Source organism: Lithobates pipiens, unplaced genomic scaffold (genome assembly GCF_037356315.1).
Source record: "Lithobates pipiens isolate NorthernLeopardFrog02 unplaced genomic scaffold, aLitPip1_a1.2 Scaffold_30, whole genome shotgun sequence".
In the NCBI taxonomy this organism is placed as follows: domain Eukaryota; kingdom Metazoa; phylum Chordata; class Amphibia; order Anura; family Ranidae; genus Lithobates; species Lithobates pipiens.
In genome coordinates this window covers 182,756,236-182,776,221 of record NW_027507791.1, presented here as the reverse complement: position 1 = coordinate 182,776,221, position 19,986 = coordinate 182,756,236, and the positions used below count along the sequence as shown (strand labels likewise).

General features: G+C 45.4%; 1 protein-coding gene across 2 annotated transcripts in view; it reads right to left on the bottom strand.

The window, feature by feature from the left end:
- LOC143943377 (receptor-interacting serine/threonine-protein kinase 3-like) overlaps positions 1-19,986 on the bottom strand; it is a 152,582-nt gene that overhangs the window by 69,032 nt on the left and 63,564 nt on the right. For both annotated transcript variants that reach the window (XM_077465105.1, XM_077465106.1), the window contains exon 4: positions 19,776-19,825. In XM_077465105.1, coding sequence (XP_077321231.1) covers positions 19,776-19,825 — 50 coding nt within the window. The remainder of the gene's footprint in view (positions 1-19,775; positions 19,826-19,986) is intronic.

Below are 19,986 nucleotides of genomic sequence, written 5' to 3'. Positions count from 1 at the left end.
GAAGATGCACACAAATTGGAAGTAAAAATGTGGATTTCCCTCCTGATCCCATGCCTAATGTCAACATGTGCTAACTCCCATCATGGGTGATCAAAGGACATGCTTCGGGGGTGCAACCCCTTCCGCTCATCTACTTTAGTTGTGAGGAAGGGGGTTGCACCCACAAAACACATACATTGATATCCCGTGATGGCAGATAGCACATGTTGACACATTAGGGGTTATTTACGAAAGGCAAATCCACTTTGCACTACAAATACACTTGGAAGTGCAGTGGCTGTAAATCTGAGGGGTAGATCTGAAATGAGGGGAAGCTTTGCTGATTTTACCATCCAATCATGTGCAAGCTAAAATGCTGTTTTTTACTTTCCTTGCATGTCCCCCTCGGATTTACAGTGACTGCACTTCCAAGTGCACTTGTAGTGCAAAGTGGATTTACCTTTCGTAAATAAGGCCCATAGTGTGCATCTTCAAAATTTGGCTTTCAAATTAGTTTAAAAATGTTGTAGAAATAAAAAATATAATGGCAAACTGTCAAAATTTTTGGGTGTTTTAGATTCTGCCTAAAACATCAATGACGTTGAGTCTTTTTTCAACATCATTGATGTTTTCCTTTATCTTTTCTAATTCCAGATTGCACACCGTGATCTCTCCGATGAGGATCTGTGCACTTGCACAGTTGAAATAAGTTTCTTCTTCCACAACATCCACATCACCTAAAAATAAAAAACACACCATGTATTATAATTATGCAGGCATACATCTATTACCTGAAGCTGTGGTTTGAGACACTGACCTGTTGTGGTCACTATTTTGCCCAATTCCTGAACCTCTCCTCCCTCCACATCTTCTTCAGGGTGTGTAGGGATTTCCCCTTCTTTAGGAGGTGTGGGGTTCGTGGTGTCCTCAGATGTCCCGATTCTTTTCTCCCCTATGTGAATAATAAAAAAAAAAAAAGTATACTTAGCACACAGATATTTGAGGCAAGAAATAGGAATATGAAAAAATTGCTGGGAAGTGATCTACAATTGTCCACAATTGTCTACAGCACGTTTCAAGCTGAAGATATGATTTTTTTCCTTTTTAACTGTAGGGGGGCATGGCTTGATGATCAAACGATCAGTGACAGCCTCAGTACGAAGCACGAGGAGAGGTTTGTTTACACTTACCTCTCACCGTTCTTCAGCTCTGTGACCTGATCGTGGGACATCAGCGGTGCGCTTGCGACCCACGGCTGGGCACTTAAATGGCAATGTACCTGTATGTGCTTGTGCCCAGCCGTGCGATTCTGCCGACGTACAGCGGCGTGAGGCGATCCTTAAGCGGTTAACCTGCATCTGCCAAAAACATTGTATTAGTGGTCGAACAAACAATGTTTACTACAAACGATTACTGCCCCCATGAACCTGAAACTTGCCATTTTAAACGCCATTTTAAAATGTACAACAGTAAAGAAAATCACATGGAGCAGCATGCAAGTAATAATAAAATAGGATCACATGACAAAATACTTACTTTTGCAACACTCTATTGATCCTTCTGTACTCATCCTGCTCCCTCAATTTAAGGTCTGACCAGCGTTTCCTCAATTGCTCCTTGGATCGTCGTACCCCAAAATTCTTCTGCCGACTTCTCAGAACTTTAGTCATGATCTTGGCCTTGCTCACATTTGGGTTGCTGTACGGTTCATACTTCCCATCATAGTCGGCCCTCTTCAAGATGTCCACCATCTCCATCATCTCTACAAAGGACATATTTGAGGCCTTAAATCTCTTCCTGGATTGGGACGTTTCTGGCTCCCGGCTTTCCTCGTCCTCCTGGTTGCTGCTATTATCATGCACCTGTTGTCTCTCCGCCATGTGCTCTCCAACTGCGCCGAAAGAGAAGGGGCGGGTAATATACTAGAAAAAAGGTCAGGGGTGGAGTTTCACACATGCGCAGTGTATCTAAAGCATAACATGCATGCTTTGATTGAGGCCTATACTGAGACAAGAGTAGGAGAGTTTAGCCTGTCATTAGGGTTTGTCAAGTACACCACGTCCACAGCCACCCCTCTGTCCAAGGTTTTACTTACCTTCTCATAAAAAGAAATCAGGTTTGTTTGACAACTTCTGTCTTTCATGAATCCATGCTGTCTGTTGCTTAAAAATTTTTTTTTTCCCAGCAAGAACTCGTCTATGTGGTCTTTTATTAAACTCTCCAGTATCTTCCCGACTATAGAAGTTAAACTAACAGGTCTATAGTTACTTGGTAAAGACTTTGTTCCCTTTTTAAATATGGGCACCACATTGGCCCTGCGCCAATCCAGTGGTACTATTCCTGTCATTAATGAGTCCCTAAAAATTAGATACAATGGCTTTGAAATGACAGAGCACAGTTCTTTTAGGATCTGTGGGTGGATGCCATCTGGTCAGACTTTTTAAAATTAAGATTTGTGTTATTCTCAAAATGTTTGGCCAGGGCTGTACATTTTAACTAAACCCAAGAACTAAAATGTAATATACTGCAGCTTGTCAGTCCTTAGATGGTAGTGGCTGCTTTCCTTTTTTACTTTCCTTTATTTGCAGCAGGTGTTCTTATTGGTAACAATCTCCCCGTCCTAGTGTGGCACACTCTCAAATATATTGTACCTATAGCGGAGTAGTTGATGGAGGTAACCTATGTGTGGGTATGTGTTGTGTAGTGCGGCAGCAGTAATGACAGAGTCTGGATGCAGTAAAACTTGAAACTTGTAGTGACGGAAATGCCAAAATACAAACAACCCCAGCGGGAATACGCCACTTAGGGTAGCACTCACAGTTCAGTTCAGTGCAGACATGGATCAGGAGAAGATGAACTGACAGTGTCTGTCTTCAGAGGGTAGAATGAGGCCTGGTCAGCCCAATCCCAAGCAGGGAGGCTTCCTTGCAAGCCATGAGCCTGTCCTTACTCATCTGGAACCTTTTCCTGCTGCCATCACTTTCTCTGACAGACAGGTTCTCTTTTGCTACACTAGCTACTTTGAAAATGCGCACCAAAACCTGGGGGCAGGTACTTATAAAGACTCTGCTGACCCAAGATGGCCACCAGAGGTCACCTGGATGCAGCATAGCCAACTAGATGGCTGCATCCAGGAACCCATAGAAACTATCACTCTTCACTTACATATTATCATTAACCACATTGGTCCATTGTTTCCTTCTGTTTTTCAAATATCAACCACCTTATTCCCCATTATCCACACCATTTCATCCCTTCACTCAGCACCTTCACCTTCTCACCCCCCTCCCTTTTCCTCTTCCCTCAACCTTTTCCTTTCCTTTTTTTCTCCCTCCCAGCCATCTAGTTGGCTATGCTGCATCCAGGAACCCATAGAAACTATCACTCTTCAATGTCAGACCATAGCAGCAAAGTATGAGGAAAAACCGTGCTCAGATGTTCTAAATCTAATCTAACGTTAGAGATCAGCTCCCTGATCGTTCGCACTCCCAAATCGTTACCCCCAGCATGTATAATTAGAACATTTGGCGGTTTATCCAACCTCGCGTATCGCTCCGCTTCTGGTACTACCCTGCCCCACATCATCCTGGGCATCCCCATCAAATCATTCTCTGCAGCTATTACCTTTTGTACCACCACCCTCTCCCCTTAGATTGTAAGCTCTATGAGCAGGGCCCTCCTGTACCTTTTGTATTGAACTGTACTGTAATTGCGTTGCCCCCCCTATACATTGTAAAGCTCTGCGTAAACTGTTGGTGCTATATAAATCGTGTATAATAATAATAATAATAATAATAATCCCTTGCCAGTGCACGTATGCCTCTCTCCTTCAGATACCCAACTGTCTGCCATCTGGCCTCATGTCTCCTCTCCTGGCCCCCCAACAAACATAGGAGTGACCTCGGACCCAGACAAGGCATATAGACCCTCCATCTGATGAATGAATGAAAAGACGAACAACAAAAATGACATTAACAAGAACAATGTAACCCAAAGTAACAGCACAGCATGTGAGTCGACCCTACCCTTGCATGTTTTTTTTTATTCCACTGCCAATTGAGGCCGTAAGTAAGTACAGAATCTCCTTGACTCCCACCTACCAAATCCTATGCACAGCCACCTCATCCAACTCACACCTGGCAGCTTCCGTAGCCACCCCAATGCAGAAGGAGTGTGAAGCGTATGCCGCCCAATCCAACCCAGCCCTTTTTAAACATTTCCTGAATACCAATATGAATTGAAACTTTGACAAGTAGGTCCCATCCTCCTGCCATAGAAGAGGCCCTCCCCCAGCCGGTCTAATCTGTACAAAGTCCCTTACCGCTTCCACAGGACACACCGTTGACCCCGGCAAAGGGAATAATAACACATCTACCCCTTTTCCCTTCTGATCCGTTTTGGACCTACGCAGCCGTAAACACACCCTGTCAACGTATACCCTTGTCCATAGCGCCTAACCCACCAGACTGCCGCATCGAATGAGTTATATGACGCGGTGCACACGTCAGGGTCGAGTAAAATCATTTACAGAAACTCCTTTTGGAAAGGATAAGTGGTGAATGAGGCGGAACTTGTTTGGTTCCTTCTTGGGCACCACCCTCAGTGGGGACACCACTAGCTCTGGTAAAGGTTTTTCTGCAAATGGCCCCCCTATGACCCAAGGCTACTTCTTTTTAAATTTTTCCCCCACCACCCTTGGATGTTGCAATGCTGATTTTAGATTCCTTGCCATTGGTTGAACCACCGCCAATGAACACAGAATTTTAAAACCGTGCTGAAAACCCAAGGCAAGCAGCAGCGCTGCTTCCCTATCCAGATACCTACTTAGGAAAGGCTGCATCCTTTCCCCCTTGACCAGCGTCATCCCTTTTGTGAGCAGGCTCGCTGGTATGCTTCCCTCTCTTGAAGCACTGTGATAACGAATGGGCTCCCCCACACCTTGAGTACTCGTGCTTGAATTTACAGGATCCCCCAAACTTACAAGCTCCTTCGTGGAACTGCCAACATACCCCCCATTTTTCCCCAGCCCGCAGTCCTGAGAAGTGAGTACCCCCGGCCCCCCCTGAAGAACCTGAGGCGGGGCCCTCGCTGACAACATAAGTCTCATCCATATCCACAAGCTAATATCTTTATGTTTCCACCAAAGAGACGGCCGAACCGCCCTGTGCTGTCTAAACTGTTCATCACATCTTAGCCAACCCGAAGCCCCGTAAACCCTGTGTGCCTCCCCTATAGCGTCCATGTAACAGAATAATGCCAAACAATGTTCGGAGTTCTTCTCACCAATGATGCTTGCCATAATGGCAAACACCTGTTGCCAATTGATGAATGTACGTGGGATCAATCTGTACCCCCTTTTTTCCTCATCATCTTTCTTGGAGTCGTCTGGCTTGACCCTATCTAAGTTCAATTTCTCTAAGGGCAACAGTAAGAAAATCTCCATATACTCACTCTTGCAAATCTTGTCCCGCACCTCCTGCTTCAAATGTGCTCCCAGTGGGGCCCTCAAAGCACACATACACCTCACATTTTGCCACGTCCGCAATCCTTACCACATCTGTCCTCCCAGTAACCTCCGGAGTCCCCTTTTTTCCTGCCTTCTCCATGCCAGCTCCTGCTTCTGTTAGTCGGCTCTGCAAGGGCCACTGCGGCCCCTGCCCCCCCAGCCAGAGTCTGCCCCCGCCATTCACCACTGTCCCACTCGCTGAGTGTGTCAACGGGGCCATTTGCGGGGGTTGTCCTTGTCCCCCCAAAATGGCCTACCAAAACCCACAGGCCCTTCAGTAAATCCCTTAACTGTGCCCCTGACTCTGCACTGGCGGGCCTACTGTCTGCCAGTTGCTGGCCAGGAACCTCCCCTGCTAACCATGGCGGTGGGGTGGCTGCCCTCGCTGAACCCACTGTCACCACCTCTAACAGGTCATTTAAAGCATTTGACAGAGGTGAATTATTAGTGGACTTACCGGGCTGACCAGGAGTCGTCCTAACAGCCGCCACACTGTTCGCCCTCATGGGGCTCCTCCTCTTCGGACACTTCACCCTCCGACCTGTCTTCCTGAACCGGGATCAGTGGTGTTGCATGCCCCTCAAATACAGGGGTCCTGGAGGCCATGTATTCTTTGTGCGGTGGGGCCTGTTTTGCCCCTGAAGCTCCACCCCCTGCTGCTGTGACTTCCCGCATCGAACTTGCTGAAGCCCGGCTGTACTGGACTATGACTTCCATCTTGCTGTGTTGCTATCCCACTAAGCCATGCCCCCTTGCGGTGTTGCTGGCCCTGTTACACCGGGCTCAGGTGTCTGTGCCTGCAGATCTACCCCTCCGGGCTTCCCCCCTCGGATCGTGTAGAGCAGCAGGGTGAGTCACGTTGGTGTCATTCCCACGATTCCCAGGCAGGGAAGCGGTGCCATGATGGCCTGTGGCCCCGTGCACCGAGAAAGGCCTGGGGCGTGTAGTCTGCCCAGGCCCTGCTGCGGCCGGTTGCTGAATCTTCTTAGCAGGTGGCGCCAATCGGTCCCCCCGTGGGATCCAGGGCTGCTGGATGGGCCTGGCTGTAGTCCCTGGTGAGAAGTGTGCCTAGGCCGAGACCTGCGTGCTCGCGGGGCCGCCTCACCTGCCTGAGTCGATCCGCCCGCTTCCTCTTCGTTCAGGGCCACGACCTGGCTGTGTAGCCAGTCCAGTCCTCTGCTTGCCACTGCATGTCTCAACTTAGCCAGAATCACATCAATCTCTGCCATGTTGGAGGAGAAGTGTGAAAAAACTGCCTCCTCCTTTCTCTTCCTCCGCACTCTGCCTCGCTGTCAGCCACACCCCTTGCCTAAATATGGCCACTCCCCCCAGTCTTCCCTGTTGCCTCTTCCCCCTTAATACTTCACATTCCTTAACCTTTTAGTATCTCACTAGACACACTGTCATGCCCGGCCCTGCACTAATTCCATTTCCCTCCACCGTTCCGGGCCTCACTCTCTCCTCTGTCTGGCTGCTATTCTTTTCCTACTAGTTCCTTGTTACCAGTAGTAACTGCCCACCAACTTCTCTGCTTGGTTAATCTTTTATAGTGGCCCTCTAATTCTTCCTCTTCACCCCTGTATTTCAGAGGCCCTGTTTTTTTTGGATATGCCATATACATTCATGCACCCCTTTCAGTAACTTCTGACCTGGCACAGAACAGTTAATAAACTTTACTGAAAATTTGATGGTACAGTCTTGCAACAAGAGGTAGACAGAATAGTCCATCGTTAACAGTGGTCGAAGTCATTGGGCGTCAGACACTTTTTGAATGCAAAAGAAAGTTTATTTCTTTTTACAAACTTTTTTTGCGAGGAGAGAGGGTTAGGGCCAGGACACCCTTAAGTATTTTCAAGTTCAATTGGCAGACTCCGAGACTTCAATAGAAAGACAGTCATGCAGGGAAAGACATCCAGAAAGACGCCACATATGCATGAGCAGGAATGTTGTCTCCTATGGCAACGGATTTTAACAGTTCCTAACACAAAGCGTAACAGTCCTTTCAATTCCACTACAATCACTCCTTGTACTTATTCAGCCCACTGAGCCCCTGGTCTCTCACTAGACCCACTGATTCACCGCCACTGAATCCCTTGAGCTCCTCCAGTCTTCACGGCAGGGGCAGGCTGGGCTGGTGGGCAGGGATGCAATTGCCCCCTTGGCCGCTCTGACATGCTGTGCAAAGGCCCCTGTTTGTCAGCTCAGAACTGCACATGCGCAGTTCTTGAAATGGCTGAGTCCAGTACTGTGAGCCAGCGAGGTCTTCTTGTCAGGGCTGACAGTCTATGTTACAGAGCACAGCCCCGCCCCGCCCCTCCCTCCTCCACGCAAATTGCTGGCAGAGGCTGGATCTGCTCTCTTTCCCCCGCCCACACTCTGGGCAGCCTGTGTGCTCTCTATAAAGAGGATATATGGGGCAGGAAAGTTAAATCTGAGTAGTCGGCTGGAATCCAGCGAGTCTCCTGGGAGGCTGAGACCGTCCAAGGAGTGAACTTCTCCTCCCTCCCCCTCTCTGCAGCTAAAGAGTTTTTTTCTAGCAGCCTGTGCAGTACCTTGCCCTCCTAGGTGTTATGATATGGGCTCAGACTGGCATGCTGCAGTGCTGGTGTACTGTCTTCCTGCATGTTGCCCTGGTCCCATAGAGGTTGCACATTTTTACTGCATGTTCTGCATGCTGCATCTTTGGTGCACTTTCAGAAAATGCAGCAAAAATGTGCAACCTAAAAAGTCTGAGGGACTGTGAAACCCGCCAGTACACCCGCACTGCAGCCAAACCACAGCACACCAGTGCTTGTATTAACTTGCAGTAGGCACTGTCACTCCGATGAAAAGTGATCCATGCTCAGGTCACTTTTCAGAGGCATTTGACAGGCAGTGAGGAGTTGATATTACATTTCATCCCTGCCTGTTTAACCCCCTAAATGCCAGTCCCTCCAGGTAATGACACGGTTCACTTTGAACTCCACCTCATTTCCATTACTCTCTGTAGGTATTAGATGTGCTCTCACCTTATTGGTTACACATCTAATAGTGCTTAATGGCGCTTTACCGTTGTTTTAGCGGCGCTAGCGGGCACTTTTAACCCCCGCTAGCAGCCGAAGAAGGGTTAAAACTGCCTGTGTTGCATTCATTTCAGTGGGCAGGGCACCTCACCCAAACTGCCCCAATAATGCTGCTTGCAGGACTTTTCAGAATGTCCTGCAAGCGCACCACCCCAGTGTGAGAGCACTCGGAGATTTTACACTGGGGTGGCATGAGAGGCAATTTACAGGCGCTATTTTTAGCGCTAAAACGCCTGTAAAGCGCCTTCAGTCTGAAAGTACCCTAAAGAGAGTTATGGAAATAAGGTGGAGTTCAAAGTGAATTTCTACACCTAAATGGAACCCCCCTTTCAGAAGATTTGAGGATATTATTAAACCCAGAGACTGGTGGACTTAGGCCACCATAGACAGATTGAAATTCTGCCGGTTCAGCAGAAATTTCAATCTATTTGCAGACTGGTTGTACAGAATTTGATCTATCAACTGACTTCAGTACAACCAGCATGTCTTTATTAATATTTTTGGTGATCACTGCTGGCTGCTATAGCTGCAGTCAGTGATCACTGTATTCTGATGGCTTAGGTGATGGATTTCACCTAATAGCACACACACAACACACTGGGGCTGATTTACTAAGATGAATGCGTTGCGCCGGTTCATACCTCCACTTGCGGTGACTTACAACACGACCTTAAGTCCCCCCAGGTCAGGCAACTTTAATTTAAAAAAAAATGGCATGGGTTCCCCTCCAAGAGCATACCAGGCCCTTCAGGTCTGGTATGGATATTAAGGGGAACCTAGCGGCAAAAAAAGAAGAAATGGCGTGGGGGTCACCCTCAAAATCCATACCAGGCCCTTCAGGTGTGGCATGGATATTAAGGGGATCCCCACGCCAAAAAAAAATAAAAAATTGCGTGGGGGACCCCCTCAAAATCCATACCAGCCCCCCCTCCTGAACCATACCAGGCCACATGCCCTCAACATTGGGAGGGTGCTTTGGGGTAGCAGCCCCCCAAAGCACCTTGTCCCCATGTTGATGAGGGCAAGGGCCTCATCCCCACAACCCTGGCCCGGTGGTTGTGGGGGTCTGCGGGTGGGGGGCTTATCGGAATATGGAAGCCCCCTTTAACAAGGGGACCCCCAGATCCCGGCCTCCCCCCTGTGTGAAATGGTAAGGGGGTACAAAAGTACCCCTACCATTTCACCAAAATAGTGACAAAAGTGTTAGAAATTACAGGAGACGGTCTTTGACAAGTCCTTTATTAAAGTCTTCTTTCATCTTCTTTCTTCTGGTCTTCTTCCTTTCTTCATCCTTCGGTTTCTTCATCTTTTTCCTCCATCTTCTTCTTCCTCCGAGCTGCTTCTTCTTGCTCCAGTGTTCTCGTCTGGCATCTTCCTCCACCGCGTCACTTCTTCATTCTCGGGCCACTCCACGCAATGGGAGGCTCCCGCTCTGTGACTCTTCTCTTCTTCTGACAGATCTTGTATAACGGAGGGCGGGGCCACCCAGTGACCCCACCTCCCTCTGATGCACGGTTACATGTTATATAAGACCTGTCAGAAGAAGAGAAGCGTCACACAGCGGGAACCTCCCATTGCGAGGAGCGGCCAGAGAACGAAGAAGAGATGCCGTGGAGGAAGATGCCGGACAAGAACACTGGAGCAAGAAGAAGCGGATCACATGAAGAAGAAGATGGAGGAAGAAGATGAAGAAACCGAAGGATGAAGAAAGGAAGAAGGAAGAAGACCAGAAGAAAGATGAAAGAAGACTTTAATAAAGGACTGTCTCCTGTCATTTTTAACACTTCTGTCACTATTTTGATGAAATGGCAGGGGTACTTTTGTACCCCCTTACCATTTCACACAGGGGGGGAGGCCAGGATCTGTGGGTCCCCTTGTTAAAGGGGGCATCCAGATTCCGATAAGCCCCCCGTCTGTAGACCCCCACAACCACCGGCCAGGGTTGTGGAGATGAGGCCCTTGTCCTCATCAACATGGGGACAAGGTGCTTTGGGGGGGTGCTACCCCAAAGCACCCTCCCAATGTTGAGGGCATGTGGCCTGGTATGGTTCAGGGGGGGCGCTCTCTCGTCCCCCCCCTCTTTTCCTGCGGCCTGCCAGCTTGCGTGCTTGGATAAGGGTCTATTATGGATTTTGAGGGGGACCCCCACGCCATTTTTTTTTGCCGCGGGGTCCCCCTTAATATCCATACCAGATCTGAAGGGCCTGGTATGAAATTTCGTGGGACCCCCACGCATTTTTTTTTTCTTCATTTTCTTTTTTTCTTAATGCTAACATGACCTGTGTGCTAATAGCCTTAAAAAAAATCCATAGAAGTGAACCAGCGCAAAAAAATAAATAAAATAAAATAAAAAAATAAAAAAAAAGAGTCAAGTTGAGAGGTGCGCCTGTTCAACTTATGCAAATGAAATGACATGACTTGACATTTACTAAGATTTTGCCGTGCAGTGAACCAGAGCACTTGAATGGGCGCAAATGCCGCTTGCGCATGCGCATTGCATAAAATGATCTCACGCAGTTCCAAGTGTATTTGCAGGCGCAGCAGACTTGCATCCTATTTTGGCCATATTTGTTACTTGGACAGTCATATCTATACTTCCCCACATGACCCCCATAATATTCGCACTTCCAGCTCCTTTTAATTCTAAGTTGAAGATGCCGTGCACCAGGTCTATAGCGGCGCACAGATTGTGGCCGCCCGTGCGCCGGCAACATGATAGTAAATGGGGAATTGCGCTGTATTACAGGCGTAAATGCTTTGGAAATCAGCCGCACTGCTCTTACAGAAGCTTGGTAAATCAAGTGCTAGGCTTCTCTAGCATTACACCTGTGGGGCTGTGACCAAGTCTGAGCACAAGCTAGCACAGCCTCCTGTAAACATGGGGGTGGCCAGGAAGAGGAGAGCCTGAATATGACATTACTTACCTCATATCACTGCCACTCCTAAACTTGCTCCACTGCAGCACCAGGCCCACCATGCCCTTAATCTGGCTGGTGCTTCAGCATCCGCCTGCATGTGCTTTTCTCACTACCCGCAATTGACACAGGAGGAGCCTGCGCCCTGGTGAACCTGGTGGTCATGCCAGAGAGACTGCAGGACTTACGTGTTTAGCCTGCTGCACTCACTGTGACTCTCGGATACTCTGCTTGCTTGGCTTGCCCAGTGGTGTGGTGCTCACTTACCAGAGAAGCTCCAGACTCCACAGGTAGCGCTTAGTGTGGTGGCAGTGAAAGCACAGTCTTTAGTCTTCATCTTCCTGCAGTCTCATTCGTCTGTGTACTGGGTGTGGGGAAGGGGCAATCTCCTTTTCTCAGTCTCTCTGGGGGCAATCATACAGTCTCTCTCTGAGAGACTGCTCCACAATGATTGCCCCCACAGAGAGTGACAGCTTCACACTGCCTGCACAGAGAGTGACCCTTTCACACTGCCTGCACAGAGAAAGACTGCTTCACACTGCCTGCACAGAGAGAGACTACTTCACACTGCCTGCACAGAGAGAGACTGCTTCACACTGCCTGCACAGAGAAAGACTGCTTTACACTGCCTGCACAGAAAGAGACCGCTTCACAGTGCCTGCACAGAGAGAGGCCTCTTCACAGTGCCTGCACAGAGAGAGGCCGCTTCACAGCGCCTGCACAGAGAGAGGCCGCTTCACAGCGCCTGCACAGAGAGAGACCGCTTCACAGTTCCTTAATGCACAGAGAGAGACCACTTCACAGTTCCTTCCTGCACAGAGAGACCGCTTCACAGTGAGTGCACAGAGAGACCCACTTCACACGGCCTGCACAGAGAGAGAGCTTCACACTGCTTGCAGAGAGAGAGACAGCTTTGCACTGCCTGCAGAGAGAGAGAGAGAGACAACACTGCCTGCACAGAGAGAGAGAGCTTCACACTGCCTGCACGGAGAGAGAGACAGCTTCACACTGCTTGCAAAGAGAGAGAGACCGCTTCACACTGCCTGCACAGAGAGAGAGAGAGACCGCTTCACACTGCCTGCACAGAGAGAGAGAGAGACCGCTTCACACTGCCTGCATAGAGAGAGAGACCGGATGTTAAGTGGAGGCTAATGGTGCGATTCTGATCATAAGGTTTGCTGGGTTAGCACACTCTTTGCATTGAGCTCACCCTGTTTGTTGTGGCCAGCGGTGCTGACACATTATTGTACGGCATCCTAGGATTCTAGGTTGTTGGCAATCATAGGCGAATTACACTACTGTCTGTATGCAGATTTTTAAATATACTATATGTTTTATTAAACATCTTTATGTATACCAACTGGCATTACTTGTGGCTGTTAGCCCTTTCAACCATTTATGGTTGTCGACCATACATTCAGGCTCAGTCATGAGTTTATCATGTCCACTAATGGCATGTGGACATTTTTGCCCTTATGTTGTGGATACTTTGCTATATATTTTTGTTTTTTCCACCACCTAAGATGATGCTAGTGGCGTGATCCCGGGACTCAGACCGAGGCTTGGTTGTGTCTATTCTGTATAAGAGGGGTGCGTCAGGACGGCGCCCGTGCCCCGTGACAACATCCTATGATGCGGCGAAACGTGTAGGGAGGAGCGATGCACTGACGTCATTGCAATTTACGCTTAGTCCCAGAAGCTACGGGCTGATATTGAGAGCCGGCCAGCTTGATCTTTATACGCGATTTTAAAACTACTTGAGTGTAAGTGTCCATTTTGTCTTTTTTTTATGTGCAATAAATGTTAAGGTTTTACACTATGCAAGCTTTTTGTTGTTTTATGGGGATTTACAACCATGCCCAATCTGTGTGATAACCATTATTGCAGAAGTTAAGGAGTCCAGTGTCTGCATAGAGATCCCAGGCTGTGGTATCAACTATCCGTGCTCTGTGGTCCCCTGTAATAAAGGACCATAGTGGTTTGAAGCCGAGGAGTCCAGTGTTCACACAGAGATCCCGGGCTGGGGTATCGGCAATCTGTGCTCTGTGGTCCCCTGTAATAAGGGACCATAGTGATCTAGTAAGCGGCAGTGTTTGTTGTGGTGGAAGCATTTATTATCACTTCACATTTCCCTGGTGCTGTGTTTAGTGTCACCTTTAATGAGTCATTCAGCTGTATGGACTGTTCATTTATTTGATTTTTGACTATTAATTTCATCTTATTTTTTTTATCACATTTTTTTGTTTGATTTTGTATGGTCATTATCAACACATATGGATTCATTCCTAATGACCTTTCACTACATTTATGGTTTAGCACTTTTTATTATCACCAGTCAGTTGGTTTACTGACATTACATATGTATTTAATTTATGTTATTCATTTTTATCAGCACATCACATTATTGTGTATTTAAGATTTTTTTTTTTCAGTGGCACTTTTGTCCACATGCATTTTGGTAGTGTTTTCACATGTTTTGATCTGGGTTTTTTACCAATCTTTTTACACTAGCCATACACACCGCGAGAGCATATTTAATAGTTAATTGCCTTATAGGTCATTTAGCGCAGCTCCCCCCCCTTTTTTATTTATTTGATGTTATATAACATCTCGAGTTGCAGCTTGATCTCCCTTTGCTATTAGTGCAGTTTTTTCTTTTTCCTTTTCTAAATTTAGGAGAAACCCTGCCTAAACAACAGGGTGCTTCATATAATTATATCTATCAGAAGGTGGAAAGAAAGCAAATCTATCACTTGAAATGCAAAATAAGCACCTAGTGGCGCTATACAAAACCACACTGTTAGGTAACAGTGTGCTATAATAACCAAAAATGCCTAACGTGAAAATTAAAAATGTGCATAAATATAATCAACAATACAATAAATAGTGATGAAGTAGCAACGAAATCCAATCACAACAAAATTTACAGTCAAAAATATATAAATCCCACAAAAAGTGATACTGTAGATATGTGACAAAAAGTGAATAAAAGATGCACAATAACAAATAGTGTTCTAATGAAGATGTGCAGTTCCAAAGTGAATTCGATTAATCTTCAATCAAATAAAATTGATGAGGAGCAATAACCATAATGGTGGCAATAGTTCAAAAAATGATTAATTCAGGTGAACATTCTGTAGCCAAGTGTCCATCAAATGAAAAAACCTCCACCGCACCCTTGGTGTTCGTGCCCCCCTTGTTCAAAAAACTCACCAGCAGTATTGCCCAGCACTCTCGTGTCGGGCAAAAACGCATATAGTGTACACAGATGATTATTTCTCCAAGCCACTTCTTATGATAACTTCGCAGGCAGAGGATAGTCACTTATTATCTCAGAATTACCTCAAGGAGACAAAAGAAACTTCCCATAGTGCAATAATGTAAAGCTATTTTAATAAAACATCGAATTTTAAAATCACACTCACATGGATTCAATTAAAAACAGGCACTTCAAATAGACAATCCACTGGTCAATTCAAAGGTTCTTCCCTCATAGGCATTGGTGAGTATACTGGAAGCAAGCCAGGCAGTATCACATAGCACCGTCTCTATACAAGGTATCTGTGTGGTACCTGACAGCAGACAGCTCAAATTGAAAACAGCGCCAAATGGTGATATTCCGTCCTTCAACCTGTATGTTCTCCTCCCTCCGCCTTCTATCAAGTTAATTACTGTGTGTGCTGGTCGCCATATAGCCACACCCCCGACATGTTTCGTCCAATGGACTTCCTCATGAGGAAGTCCATTGGACGAAACATGTCGGGGGCGTGGCTATATGGCGACCAGCACACACAGTAATTAACTTGATAGAAGGCGGAGGGAGGAGAACATACAGGTTGAAGGACGGAATATCACCATTTGGCGCTGTTTTCAATTTGAGCTGTCTGCTGTCAGGTACCACACAGATACCTTGTATAGAGACGGTGCTATGTGATACTACCTGGCTTGCTTCCAGTATACTCACCAATGCCTATGAGGGAAGAACCTTTGAATTGACCAGTGGATTGTCTATTTGAAGTGCCTGTTTTTAATTGAATCCATGTGAGTGTGATTTTAAAATTCGATGTTTTATTAAAATAGCTTTACATTATTGCACTATGGGAAGTTTCTTTTGTCTCCTTGAGGTAATTCTGAGATAATAAGTGACTATCCTCTGCCTGCGAAGTTATCATAAGAAGTGGCTTGGAGAAATAATCATCTGTGTACACTATATGCGTTTTTGCCCGACACGAGAGTGCTGGGCAATACTGCTGGTGAGTTTTTTGAACAAGGGGGGCACAAACACCAAGGGTGCGGTGGAGGTTTTTTCATTTGATGGACACTTGGCTACAGAATGTTCACCTGAATTAATCATTTTTTGAACTATTGCCACCATTATGGTTATTGCTCCTCATCAATTTTATTTGATTGAAGATTAATCGAATTCACTTTGGAACTGCACATCTTCATTAGAACACTATTTGTTATTGTGCATCTTTTATTCACTTTTTGTCACATATCTACAGTATCACTTTTTGTGGGATTTATATATTTTTGACTGTAAATTTTGTTGTGATTGGATTTCGTTGCTACTTCATCACTATTTATTGTATTGTTGATTATATTTATGCACATTTTTAATTTTCACGTTAGGCATTTTTGGTTATTATAGCACACTGTTACCTAACAGTGTGGTTTTGTATAGCGCCACTAGGTGCTTATTTTGCATTTCAAGTGATAGATTTGCTTTCTTTCCACCTTCTGATAGATATATTTAACTTTTTAAGTGGCAGCTGGAGGGAGGGGGTGTGTGAGCGCTGTGATGATATACTAATTGGGAGGTCATTGATAGTGTATCTTGAGTTGCTTCATATAATTATTTCAATATTATTTTTTTACAATTTTTTTTTTTTAGGAGCCCCTTTCTCTGTAGCCTCAGCTGCAGTGGAGAGTGAATGAATGGGAAGTGATTCCTGTTCATTCACAAACTGAAGCATAGTAAACTCAGTTTACTAGGTGGAAGCTGCACTACACAGGGCGTTTAGGGTGTGCCCAGGCACACTCGGCACATCCTGTGCACACGCCTATGGCAGCTGCCCAAATCATACCTTAGCAGGCAAGAGTCCTTTTCAGTCCATTAGTGATAGTATCCTTGCTCCAAGTGAGATTTCCCAAGAAGGTGACCTGAAGGCAGGTGTTATGAATTATGTACAGCAGCGAGCCTTTCCCTTCAGTCCCATGTGGTGGGCAGGCCCTCTTCTGGGCCCCAGTCTTTTATATTTAATGGTTCCTGGTAGGGGTAGGTCCCAAAAATACCCAGAAAAGGCCATTATACATTTACCCCTTCCCCATCTGGGCAGTCAACCAACCACATAATGGCATACTGCAATACATTACAATACAAGTCTAACCGAAGAGTAAAAGCTGCTGTAGTAGGATTGCAGCATCTATGAAAGCCACTATCCCACTCCAGTCAGCCCTGATGGCTACCATAAACCCCCAAAATGTATTGAATTATCTTATGAGAAAACAAAGATCTTGGACTCTCAATTATGGTGTTGCTGTCTTTCTACTCTATTGTTCCTGTCTTTATGTAATTTCACTGCCAATAGAAAATAATATGAAAAACATTTATAATGTACTGGATATGTACATCTGTGAAGGTTCTCATCTATCCAGGTCATGGTATAGCAAGTAATAATCAGTCTGTAATGTTAAAAGATGTTTTGTTACTCATTCAGATTCTTCAGTTCTAACGAGTGTCAGAAACATATCACCACAATTATAGCCACACAGGTAACCCAGTCACCTTAAAATGATTCTAAAAGGTAAAAAAAAAAATCCTAGAAACCAGCTTTCCATTGGCTAGTCTAAAAATGCCTGAAACTGCATGTACAAACATGCATAAAAAAAGTTCCAAAAACAACTGAAGAAGCTAAAGTGTGAACTTAGACTAATGCCGCGTACACACGACCAGACTTTCCGGCAGAAAAGGTCTGATGGAATCATTTCATTGGATATTCTGATTGTATATGGGCTTCATCTGACTTATTTTTAAAAAATTCTGATGGACCTAGAAATAGAACATGTTTTAAATGTTTCCGATGGAATCAATTCCTATCAGGAAAACCGTTTGTCTGTATGCTATTCCGACGGACCAAACATAATGCAAGGGCAGCTATTGGCTACTGGCTATTGAACTTCCTTTTTCTTGTCTCGCCGTACATCTTGCATTCTAAACGCATGGAGCTTGGTCATGTGCAGGCAAGCCTGTTTCAGCGGAACTCTGTCAGAAAGACCATCAGAGTTTATTCTGATGGGAAAAAAACGGTCGTATGTACGCGCTATCAGAATTGATTTGCCTGATACAAGGAAGATAATGTGATATGAGGTCACAGATGATACTGGTTTCCATTGGCTAAAACTAAAATGTCTGAAGCTTAAAAACACATGTTAAACACATGCAATAAGCTTATTAAAATATGCATTCACATTAATGCCCGCATCCTCCACCAAAATATAAATAAAATGTGCATTCACGTATTGAAGAACATGCAAACAAATTTTTTTTTAAATTGCCTGAATACATTCATACTTAATTGTGAATAGGGGCTAATAATCCAATTACCATAGAATGTGTCAACATTCAGCAAGACAAAGGGGGTGTGGGAACATCTGCCTTAATGCATTTGTCTGCAAATGTTTGGGTATGCTCCTGACACTCATTAGAGCTCAACCTACAGCTTTGATGAATAGTGATGGACGAACTTCCGATGGGACGTTTCGCGAAGAAGGTGTATTACACAACTATATACTGCACACCAAATAGTACACCTACACCAGTCCTTAAGGACCTTTGTGGAACTAGTAGGTTGTGATTAGCAGACTGTACCTCACTCAACCCTATATACTCTAGTACGCTATACCTTTCCAGTCCTTAGAAGGACCTTTGTGGAACTAGTAGGTTGCGATTAGCAGACTGTACCTCAGTCCCTATACTGATAAAGGACTGCTGCAGAATAGGGCAGCAGTCAGCAGTCAGCAGTAGTGCACCTCAACCCTATATATTGTGGACCTATACCAGTCCTTAAGGATTAGCAGACTGCACCTCACTCAACCCTATATACTCTAGTACGCTATACCTTACCAGTCCTTAGAAGGACCTTTGTGGAACTAGTAGGTTGTGATTAGCAGACTGTACCTCAGTCTCTATACTGATAAAGGACTGCTGCAGAATAGGGCAGCAGTCAGCAGTAGTGCACCTCAACCCTATATATTGTGGACCTATACCAGTCCTTAAGGATTAGCAGACTGTACTTCACTCAACCCTATATACTCTAGTATGCTATACCTTACCAGTCTTTAGAAGGACCTTTGTGGAACTAGCAGTTTGTGATTAGCAGACTGTAACTCAGTCCCTATACTCATAAAGGACTACTGCAGCAGAAGGGCAGCAGTGAAGTATAATATTCTTTCTATATTTGGAAGAAAGAATATTATACTTGTACAAGCCTATTACCATACCAGTCCTGAAAAGGACCTTTGTGGACCTAATAGTAACAGCTACTGATTAAACTGACTGTCCCTCACTGCCACACACAGCTTACTGTCTGTCCCTATTTAAACTGACAAAACACAGGCTGCTGCAACAATAACTTGAATAGCACTCAAAACTATATCCTGTACTACTACACCATACCAGTCCTGAAAAGGACTTTTGTGGACATAATAGTAACAGCTAATGATTAAACTGACTGTCCCTCTCTGCAACACACAGCGTCCTATCTGTCCCTCTCTCAGCCCTGACAAAAGACAATCTGCAGCAACAATGACTTGAATAGCAGTGCCTCAAACCTATATCCTGAACTACACCTATACCATACCAGTCCTTAAAATAACTTTTGTGGACCTAATAGCTAGCGATTTGGGTCACTGCAGTCTCTCCCTGCTCCACACAGCAACCTCTCCCTATATTGACAGTAGAAAGAATGTAAAATGGCCACTGGATCGGGTCTATTTATAAGTTAGGGGGAATGTCCAAGTGTCCATGTGCTGTAATGTCTCAATTGGCTGTCCTGTACCACATGATGGATGTGTCATCATAGGTCAAAGTTCTTTTACACAGTAAACACGGAAGTCCGCCGGGCGAACAGCGGCAATAGTCCGCCGAACGGGCGGACCGCGAACAGCCGAAATTCACCGCGAACCGACCGCCAGGCGAATAGTTCGGCCATCCCTATTGATGAACAGCAAAACATATTCTACTTTACAGAACATGTCCAGTTGAATGTGACTAATGGGAAACAAAACATAATGGGTTCTACAAAGACTTACCTGAATGAGGCTCTTTCCCTGAAAGAACTGTCCACACTAAGATTCCGAAACTACAACAGAGAAAAACAGCAAAGAGTCAGTGTCTAATATGTGGTAAAAACCATATTAAAACAGTTCACCGATACTTAAAAATAAAACGCACACTTCCATTTAAGGCTAATATTCTTATTTATTCTTGGAATACCAAGTTCATAGCAAGTAAATTTTTCCT